This window comes from Acyrthosiphon pisum, chromosome A3 (assembly GCF_005508785.2).
Source record: "Acyrthosiphon pisum isolate AL4f chromosome A3, pea_aphid_22Mar2018_4r6ur, whole genome shotgun sequence".
Classification (NCBI taxonomy): Eukaryota; Metazoa; Arthropoda; class Insecta; order Hemiptera; family Aphididae; genus Acyrthosiphon; species Acyrthosiphon pisum.
This window is the reverse complement of record NC_042496.1, coordinates 38903127-38914493: the sequence shown is the minus strand read 5'-3', so window position 1 is coordinate 38914493 and position 11367 is coordinate 38903127. Positions and strand designations below refer to the sequence as shown.

The 11367-nt window shown below is 31.9% G+C and overlaps 1 protein-coding gene across 1 annotated transcript in view; it reads right to left on the bottom strand.

Annotated features, from left to right (window-relative positions):
• Positions 1 to 2887: 2887 nt before the first annotated feature.
• LOC100168170 (protein O-mannosyl-transferase TMTC2) overlaps positions 2888 to 11367 on the bottom strand; it is a 96771-nt gene continuing 88291 nt past the window's right edge. The window contains exons 10-11 of the mRNA XM_001944301.5: positions 8875 to 9138; positions 2888 to 3373 (exon numbers count right to left, since the gene is read on the bottom strand). Of these exons, the coding sequence (XP_001944336.1) occupies positions 3203 to 3373; positions 8875 to 9138 (435 nt within the window). The 3' untranslated portion in view covers positions 2888 to 3202. The remainder of the gene's footprint in view (positions 3374 to 8874; positions 9139 to 11367) is intronic.

The following is an 11367-nucleotide window of genomic DNA, read 5'->3' as shown; positions in this document are numbered from 1 at the left end:
TTCGTGGGGTAACCCCGTACCACTTCACTCCGCTCATCTAAACTTTGAATATTTATAACTCATAAGCTCTCGCCCCAAATTCGATTTTCATGTATCAAAATACTTAGAGAAATATTCTGCTTTGGAATATAAAATTAAAACCTAATGTTGTCATTAGTAAAAAACTTAAAAAATTATAAGGATAAAAAATGTAATTTTTTAAGAAAAACGTCGTTTTATAAGCGACTTGAAACTATGTAAAAAAATATTTTCAAAAAAAACTACACTTTTTGAAATAATGAGTGTTCAATGACAAAAGAATCACCCGGTATATAAACTTACCTACTCTGAGGAGGCCATGTCAGTAATGAATATAATATATTGTTATGTACTTACCTGCTTTTTATTTTTTGTGTTTCGTTTTGATCCTGCGTAGAAATCGTATAGTGGAATTCGAAAATGTTGCGCACAAGACGGACCGTGGTTTTATTGTAATATACAGTCATTAACGGAACATAAAATCAGTGATCACGCTTAGAAAAACACCAAACCTATACGCTGCACATATACAGAGGTACCTAACGAATTTTTTTAAATTTTATACATTATTATTATTATTTAGTCCGTGACGAAAGACTTTACCGCCGGAAAAACAAAACGTCGCAGTTGTCTGTACATATTATAATATACCTTTGTAACTGTGTTATACATATATATATATATATATAGTCTACAGCCACGGCGTGACGCGGAAGGGTTATGTTTGGGTACCTATATATTATTATAATACGTATAATATTATTTGCGGGAATATCGCGTCGCCACATTATATTATATTCTGGAGGGTAAATCTCGAGAGACGATTTTTTTTATCACTCGGGTTACGTTTGCTGCAGTCATTATATTGTTGGTATGCAGCAGTGCTTGTTTAAACTCCCCGGGCTGTGCGCGCGATAAAATTGGGAATTGTGAAAATAATAAAAAAAATATGAATATTTTTCAACGATGTAAATAAAAATATTTTACAGTTTACATACTTATACCTATACTTACGTATTATAGGTATTAACACGATTCAGTTGTCAAATTCGATTTTAACAAAATGTATTTTCAGTAATTACGTACATATTTTAACTAAAACTAGACCAATTTTTAAACTTTATACATTATGGAAAAGAGATAAGAAAATATGGAAATAGATAAAAAAAAATATATATATATATTATATGATAACAATATATAATAGGGAACAAATATACCAAATAAGGTGGAGGATATGAAAACTAATATACCTAGATTACGTTTATTTCAGTCATCTTTTTGGGAATTGAGAATTTTTTAAAAATCATAAGCACCGCGGAGTTCATATGTGTAGGCTTAAGGGAGATAAAATGAAACAAGTACCTATAATACACGGACCGGCGTATTTTGAAAGCAAATGGGAAATTAAGCCAACCTTTCGAGCTTAAAAAGTTAAACGAACTAACTATATAAGTACCTATTGAGTTATTTATGAAAGAAAATTGCGAAGGAAAGTGTAGGAAGTTATCAACAATAATTGAAAAGAAACGAGATTCTGAAATGAGATATTGAATTACTCTAATTAAACAGATATATAATAAAATATAATATGTTAACTATAATACTTTTACTTAATATATAATAAACGTTTAGTTATATTATCCGCGTAGATATATGGTAATCACTATTATGCGGCGAAGGATCTTTTTTAATGGTTTATATTATATTCCTATTTAATTAATTCAAATTTCTAGAAACCATTCGGTACCTATAGTATGACAAGCTTCTCGGGAAATTGTCAAATACAACATCGGATGGTCACAATTCCAACAAATCCGTGAATTAATCAATTCGCTTGCTTTGAAATCACGACCATAGTACCTTTTGGCTAAACGATATTAATAATAGTACTAATAATAATAATAATACTAATACTATTAATAATGGTATTCAAAAATGAATATTTATAATCCCAAACTCGGCTGTTTGTATTTTTACGAAAACGACATCTTTCCAGGAGTCGGGACACAAACTCCATTAGTCACAATTCCACGAGTTCCGGTTCAATACGGTGAAATGAGAATACCACTAAGAAGGGAGCCCGAAGAACAAAATATTATTTAGATGTATCGTAGTTGAGAGTATGAGACCTGAGCGAAGATCACTTCAGTCACTCAGACACTTCAATTATTTTACTTGCATTAAATAGAAATAAAACTATATCATTACAATAATGATTTATAGATTAGGTAAATAATTGTCTTTCATTAAAACCATCGATAGATCTCTGGCACTCCGCATGCAACAGTATATTATGTTGTTAAAAAACGCACCGCGTCGTATACCTACTATTACCCATAAGTAGGTACATATTATGCAATATAATAATCAGATTTTTGTTTGAACTGCAGTTTTCGCTTCACTGGCGTTACGCAGAGCTGCAGATGAACTGCAGGACGACGGTGTTGTTGTAGGGGAATATTTACAATTTTTTCTTCTATTATAAATATGGTTTAAGTACCAGCCTTGTAATATGAAGTTACGGCACTGCTTATACTTAAATGTACAGAATTAAATAAATAGCGACGCAAATAGATATGCATATATTGCATATGTAGTATGAGTTTGTATAAGAAAATGCAAGGACATAAACTGATGATATAAACTTAAAATAATGATTAGAAATTGTGTGGGCATACCCAATATTAGGAAATACAATTATAAAGGCGGAAAAACAACATACGTTGAAAGCGTATTTTACTGCCAAGGAGTGACACGTCTTGATGTAGAAAAGTCCCGCACACAATCTCTGAGCTGATAAAAGTTCTTATCTCGAAGAATAAAAAACGAGAAGATCGGAACACGCAACACACAATAATACGCAACGTCAAATACACAAAATGTATTTATATAATATATATTGTATAATAATAATGTCAACGAGTAATGTTTTGAAAAAAAAAAACGAACGTAAAGAATAAGACTTAACATTTTAAAATATTGTTATACAAAACGAAAGAATACGGAAAAGAAAAGTATAAGTGTACAATATGTTAAAGAATACGAAACGAATACGAGATATTTTTATAATATAATAATATTGTAGGAAATTGGCTCCGACGACCACGCGGATAACCACGGTATACATTAACGTGTATGAACAATCATAATAATATACCTATATAATTTGACAGATAGGTGATCATTTGACCGTGTGCCGACGGTGGAGGACGTTTCGGAGTTTCCGGAGATTGGCCAACGTGGTCGCGTCGTCCGGCTGCAATCGAAGTGCGTTCTTGTACGACCGTTCTGCCTCGTCCAACTTGTTGTTGATGTGAAGTATGGCTCCCAGGTTGCTGTGACTCGCCGCGTCCTGCCGGAAAAAAAACATTTTAAACGATGTAATATTTGTGTCATTTGTTTCGCTGTTACCAACAGTAAAATTCTAACTAGGGCTTTGAATTTACTAATTTAATGCACTAAAAAATTATATAAAATATAGGCAATACCTAACGTAAAATACTAAAATGTTAAAAATGTATTTAATACCATCGTGATGAGCTTAGTAAAAAAATCATTCTTTGAAAAATAGTTATATCGTTTGTTGTATAATTCAAAAACTTTTTACGCTGGGAGTTGGGACCTGACACGAACAAACTTTATATTTTTTATCAAACAAATTGAATTGTATGATTTTTATAAGTAAAAAAAATATATAATTATTATTAATCTGTGATTATATCTAAAAAAAAAAAAATTGAATAATAAACCTAACCTATCAGCCAACGGCCCAGCTGCTGAGGCTTATTCTCAATAAAAAAAAGACTATTATATTCAAATAATATTGTCTATAACTATACTTTGTTATATTGGCTTAAAAGTTATATATATATTTTTACATGACTATAATTAACCCGATTTGGTAACTAATATATGATAAAAAAAATTATAAACACGAAGAAAAACCAGTAAATTTTCTTAAAGGCAGTGCCTTAGACATATACATATATATATTTATTTGGGTTTCCTGGTAAAATAATTTAAACCTTTTGGTACAAAAAATAAATAAATATTATTTATTATACTCTGAAATCGATAGTACCCAAAGGCTGCAGCTAAATGACATAACATTTACTTTGCCTCGTATACCGTGGCGTAAGAAAAAAACTTTCGATAGTATAATATATTATAATATAATATCCCCAAGGCACCTGTTGAATGATCAGTAACGGAATAACTACGTTTTATAACTTATATAAATAATTTATGTATATATTTACTCGTCGACGAAAAAAAAGAGACCTAATTAAATATTTTAATATTCATATTATATTAAACGAACCAAATCTGCGTCCTTCCACCCATCGAAAACCCATTCGGGTTGTTAACGTATTATTACATCAACTACTGTTATTAAATTATCTTTTATGTGCGAGACGATTAGGCGGCTACAACAGCGTCGTTTATTCTTCCGCGCGCTAATCAAATATTATAATATTATCATATCCATTTTAATCGCGTTAAGTCATATGCGCTTTTCGGACCACCGTGGTGAGCTATTTATACGCGTGGCTTAACGTGGCCACGTCCGCGGGTTAAGCGATTAAAGTGGTTATGAGAATATAGAACGAGCTATTTATGATTTATTGTAATATATTAAAGGCAGCTATTAAATTTATGTATTTATATTCACGCGTGGGAGAGACCGGCAGGTGTGGATCCTGGGAATTTATTAGGGGAGTGGGGGAAATATCTATACAGTATACATAGTATACATATTTAATTTATATATTTTTTTTATTAGGGTTAAGGCTTCAACTATTAAGATCATTAGCCTGCGGTACTGTGGGGGAGGGTACTGTAGATTTGTTTACACGTGTATGTTTGTTTTAGCAGAATTTTTTGATTTGGGCATTCGTAGGTATCTGCCATGCCCGGTCGGGGGATGGTGGCCTCTCTCTCCAGGCAGATGTTTGCCTGGAGAGTAGTGTCGCCCGTGACCGAGGTTCGAACCGGTGACGGTGCGCATTGCAACCGACGCCTTAGTCCGCTCGGCCACTCCGTCCCCCGCCTATAGTATTATTATATTAAATAATAGGATAGCTGTATAGGCACAAATGTATTATGATACACATTCAATATATGTATATTGTAAATTAATAAACTTTCAACTTCAAATTATTACTTATATAGTTGTCATCAAATTATTTTTGTCCCGAAATCTCAGTTTTTCTTTATCATAATATACGTATACTTCATATTTTCATCCAAATATTTCGGTCAATTATATTGTATACTCTCATTAGGTTATTAGAGGTAGACGTCTATCAATTAAACGTGATAATATGTATACATTTTGGAATCTCAACAGTATAATACATGGGATAAACTGACATTTACTTTATAGGCCGTTGCTATTTAAATCTGATTGACTTTTGCGTACGTGTCCCCAGCATCCCCACATTTTAGCTTTTTATTTAGCATGAATTTGCGTGCAATTTGTTTTGGCGTGATATCAAAAATTAAGCACGTGTCTCCAATCTCCACCCCACAATATATTAAAAATACCAATTTCTAAATTTCGTCTAATCTATTATTTAGCATGTAATGATCATGTATTTGTACGTCCGGTCTCGAAACTCTATTTCAGTGGTTTTCAAAATGGGTGCCGTGGCACACTGGTGCGCCGCTAGCAATCACTATGTGTGCCGCGGTCTTCTGAAAAATGTCAACTATTCGTCCAAGAAAAAAATTATAAAAATAAAATTAATGAAAATTTGTTAGCCCATCAAGCACACATTTCTAATTAAATGTATATAATTATAATGCAAAAATTTTTTGTTCATCTAATTATTTAGTGTAAAAAAAAAGTCTGTGCGCCGCCGTGAAAATGTTATGAGGAGCACGGTGTGCCGTGTTCAAAAGTTTGAAAGCCACTGCTCTATATTGTTATTGGTTGGTTCGCAAAATCCGTTCTCTTAATTCACACGTGTCCCGAAATACATGGAATATCATAGTTTTTTTAAACCAATATTTTCAGTAATAAACAAATCATACCCTCGTGGAACGATTTTCTAGGTTAATAGTACCCTGAGCAAAAATTTAGCACGCTATTTATACCTCCACCCCTCTCAAATCATATATACCAAGGACACAAATATCCTAGGAGAATAATACCTTTACGGAGATACGAAAAACTTAGAAAAATTGTACACACGATAGTAATAATACAATCCTATAATAGTCTTAATTTGTTTTACTGTTTGGGGTTTCGGACACGATTAGGTGAATGGATTTTGCGAACTAACCATAGTGTTTTGGAACCTGCCGTGCAAATACATTTTAATTACAAGCTAAATATTGGTTAAGAAATATTTCAAGCTAATGAAACTAAAATTCTGTGGTTCAAAAAATTTTGATGAAGATTTCTAGTCAATACGCCAAGACATGTGGGAGGGCAGGCGGTGTGACGTGCATAATTTTTTTATCGTTGTTTGCCATACATTTAATAGTAATTTGATAATTTTTTGGGTTGGGAAATTTATCAATCCCACTAGTAAACACACATATAAGAGAAACACATAGAGTCAGAAAATGAGCAAGGTGAGCTATCAAAGGTCGATTGCGACTGCGGTTTAAAATATTCATATATAGGTACCTAATATTATATTTAAGTACGAATGCAAATCGACTCGGTTTATTTTTTTACGATCGGTTTTCGTCGTGAAATATTCTTTTACCTAATCGCTTTTAAATTTATATATACATATATATATTATATTTTATGAAAGTGTCATCAGTGGGTGGCTTCTTCATTCCAAATTTTCAATTCCCTTGTCACTAGCTCATACTCTTATTGTGCCGTTTGAGTACAGATTGTGTATTTATTAATAAAGAAAAAAAAATACATATTATATTTTAAATTAATTATTAAAAAAAGTTCGTTGTTTTTTTTAAGACCATTTTAATCTCGTAACGAGCGTGTATAAAGTTGCGTTGTATTCAAAGTGAAATCCCGTCCTCGCCAATCCTATAAATATATCACCCGTAAGCGATGCCGGGATCGAATTTTCCCATTTAAATTCGGCGGAGCTTGAAAAATGTCAATATCACGCAGTTCGCGGGTCCAAACGGGGAGACAATATAATATAATATATATATTATTTACCTATATAATATGATTCTGAGATAAAGTTTTCATTCATTTTTTCTGGTACCTAGTATTGAAAATATTCGAACCGGCAAATAATTCGACTTTCTTTGTCGACAATTATATATTTTTTTCATTTGTTTACCTACGACTATAAGAATGCGTATAATATTAAAATCTTTTAATATTAATATAATATTTTAAATAAATAAAAGTTTTTTTCATTACGAGAAATAAAGTTTGGTTCTATTATGATAAAAAACTACAGCGTGTCTTATTTCTACGAACTATACGCGGAATCAAATCTCCTAATACGTTTGTTGATACCATTACAAAACTCGCGTTATTACTGTCGTTCTAAGAATTATTGAACCCTCAGGGGCTTTGAATCTGGTCTTAGACAAAAAAAAAAAAAATACCTATTATAGAAATGAAATATGACGTTTTTTATGTCCGACAGTCGACATATTTTTTTTTTTACCTATAACAAGGGCACTATTGGTATATGGAAAATAAACCCTTATTATCGATGTAATATTTGTCTTAGAATTCGTCAGTCAACCATCAAGAATGCACCCATTCCGTCATATTTTTATAATACATAGGTAGGTACTTCCTATCAAAGACCGCAAACTGAATGAAAAATTATCAAATTTAAGAAGGGAATATTCTTGTTGCCCGTAACGACATGATTGGGGTAGGAAAAACTGTAAATTCAAGTTTGCAACCTTTGCGCTCGCGTTTATAGTGCCGTATATGTTATTGGACATAGTGTTTATTTTGCGTACAGTCTGGTGGGGGGGGGGGGGGAGGATGCTGGGGAACAGTGTTGAGTTTATCTAGATAAATATTCTTTTATCTTTTATCTTATCTAGATAAATAGAGAATATTAATTTACACAGTTATCTAAGATAAAAACCACCGTCATTTAGATGAATTTATCCAGATCATTTAATTTGTTAAACGGCTTTTATTTATTATGATTTATTGGTAGACAATTAAGTAATTTATTAAGAAGGTAGTATTTACTAATAACTATCGACATTTTCGATAACATCCTATTAAGTTCTTTTTTATTGCCACGAGCTTACGGAGAGAGCCATAAACCAATATAAAAAATTTTTATCTTTATCTAGATAAATAAATAATTTCTTTACCTTTATACCTAACATTATTTAATTTATCTTTATCTTTATCTAGATAAAATTATATTTATCTCGGCTCAACACTGCTGGGGAAACACCATAATATAAGGATATATATGGTGTTATACATATGCGTTTTTTGGTTGTATAAGGGATTTTTGAAAAATTTTTCGGATGGTCGTACAAATTCGTACAAATTACTGTATGGAAGTTTTATAGTAATAGGAAATTTTGGAAATGGGTGCCGGGCTAGAGAAACGTTTCTATACCCCCCCCCTCGAATTCTCGTATAGATTCAAGAATAAATTCGTACAAATTTAAGTTCTTATCGCACGAATTCAGTACAAAATAATGGTCAGTAAAAATTGCAAAACATAATGTGGGGGGGGGGGGGGGTTGGTCTGGGTACGTGTTTATCTTTAAATTATTTGCGTTGATAATTATTATTTATCGTGTACCTAATACATATATAATATATATACCATATATTCATATCATGATTGTACAATACAATACACTTAATTCACCTAAACATGCGTAAAAAAAAAAATTTTAAATTGCATCTGCATACGAACTCACTTGAGGATAAAGTCGCACGGCCCTCCTGTAGTACGTTTCCGAGTCGGACGTCCGGCCGACCCTGCGAAGCATCGTGGCCGTCTTGACCACGATCTCGTGGTCACCGGAAGCCAGCGCCGCGGCCGCCTCATACTGTTCCACCGCATCGTCCAGCCTGCCCACGGAAGACAGGAAATCAGCGTACCTAGTCCGCACCACCGGGTCGTCCGGTGCCGTTCGGTGCGCTTTGCCGAACCATTCTTCTGCCTCGGACACTCTCGAACGCTGCGAAGTAGAGAAAACGACAACAATTATTACATTATGATATATTATACAAGGTAGAGACGTGTATTTTCTTAAATGTTTTCGTTTGGTTTTGGTTTTCAGAAAAATGGGTTTTTTTATAGTTATTATTTTCGGTTTTAATAGGTATCTCTATACAAAAGCTAATGATTATAATTCAAAAACAAACAACAATTTTAGTATAATTGGTACTAAATCTATGTAAATAAATTTAAGATAAGATATAATTTATATTATACTACTCTGCCCACTAATTTGTGTAAGTACCTACGAATTATTTTGGTCGTTCAGAACCGGCTACTGGTATAGGTACTCCATTATAATAGTGGACATAATATTATGTCAAACATCTATAATATTTTGTATTTTATTTTTTATTTTTTTAGACGTGATTATACTTTTTTTTTAAATTGTATTTTCTGTACGAATTTGCGAAATGTTCAGGCCTTAACGATATCTTCTAATTAATTACAAAACAGGTTAGCCGTTTAAATATTCCTAACCTAGGCTGTCACCCATATAATAAACTAATAAATACCCATCGGTTATTATAGGATGAAGAAAAATACAGCTGTCTAGTGGATGAAACATTTGAATATATATTATTCAATGTTTTTACGAATATCGAGATTCTGCGTAAAAAATTTATTCAAATTACACACAGAAATCATTGTAAATTTAAAAATGTACTAAGCATGAATAAACGAAATACAATTTATTAGATACTCCATATCAAACTTCAAGGTTTTTGACCGAAAAACAAAAATGTCATCTACATCAATCGAAGAAACATTAAAAAAAAACGATAAAAGGTCAATGACTATAAAAAAAAACAAATTATTTTTTAAATTAGATCACGTCTATAGTATATGATTATATAAATATTTGGTGAAAATCTCAAGTTTCTACGGTGGTTTTTTACCGAATTACGAAATGAACACATTTTGTGAAATCGATAAGTGTCGATTCTTAAAATAATGGTTTCCGTTATATAATTGTAAAATACTAAAAGTAAAACTACGCAGAAATATATCTGTATAATATTAGAATAGCATATTATATAATATTAAAAGCATATTTGCATGCCGTCGTGGTCGTAGAAATACAGTAACTTCCTAAAATAGCACTAATAATATCCGACGACGTCGAAACAAAATAATATTTACTTATACGGCGTACACAACTGCGACTATACTCGCGACCTACCCTAAACCTAACTGCAGTGAGTCTGCGGGTACAACGATCGTTGCCCCTAACAACGTGATTTTGTGTAGGCACATGTTCGAGACGAGACGAGTGCTGCTTTTTTCCGTAACGAGTTTCTTTTTAACAATAAATAAATATACGATTTACAATCTTTAAAATTAAAAACAAATGTAATTTAAATTATGCAGTCTGACTACTGCTGATCTGAACAAACAAAAAACTGGATGAAGTGAAGGAAAGGGGCGCCGCGCACTACTTAAACAACGCGCAGCTTAAGACAATATTATATTGGCAAAGTTCATAATATTTTCTAGTTCCTACGAATACCTATAGAAATAAGAAAATGTTATAAATTGTAATTATAATTAAAATTTAATTAAACTCTTAATCCTGTAATCCACTATTTTTTTCATTTTAAAATAGGATTTGCGTCATATTTCATCACGCAATTTTAATGTATTTTCTACTCGTAGAAACTAATACTCTATAATATTCTTAGTAAATAAGCCTATTGAATCATTATTTAAAAAAATACTAGTACCTATATAGAGTTTGTTCATATTGGTAAGTATTAAATTAAAATGTACGATGTGATGTCGGATCGGATAGACTCATGCACAATAATCACGTTACAGCTTAAAATTGATACTGCAGTAATCATTTTTGTATAATCTAATGTATATAGGTAGTACTATATACCCCTCCTCGTTTAAACGTTTATAAATAATATATATATATAATATTATTACCTACTTAAGTCCCTATGTAATATCAAATCATTAAGACAAATCTATATTATAATACCTATATAAAAATGAATGTTAGTCTGTCTGTTCTTTATTATGCATTTCTAAACGGCAGAACCGATTGTGATAAAATTTGGCATATAGATTGATTAGACCTCTGGGAAAAATATAGGTTAATATAAAAAGGGTAATTAGAGGCCCGGCCCGGGGAGGTGCTAAAACAGGGATTTTGAGATTTACGATGAAAATGTTTGTTTGA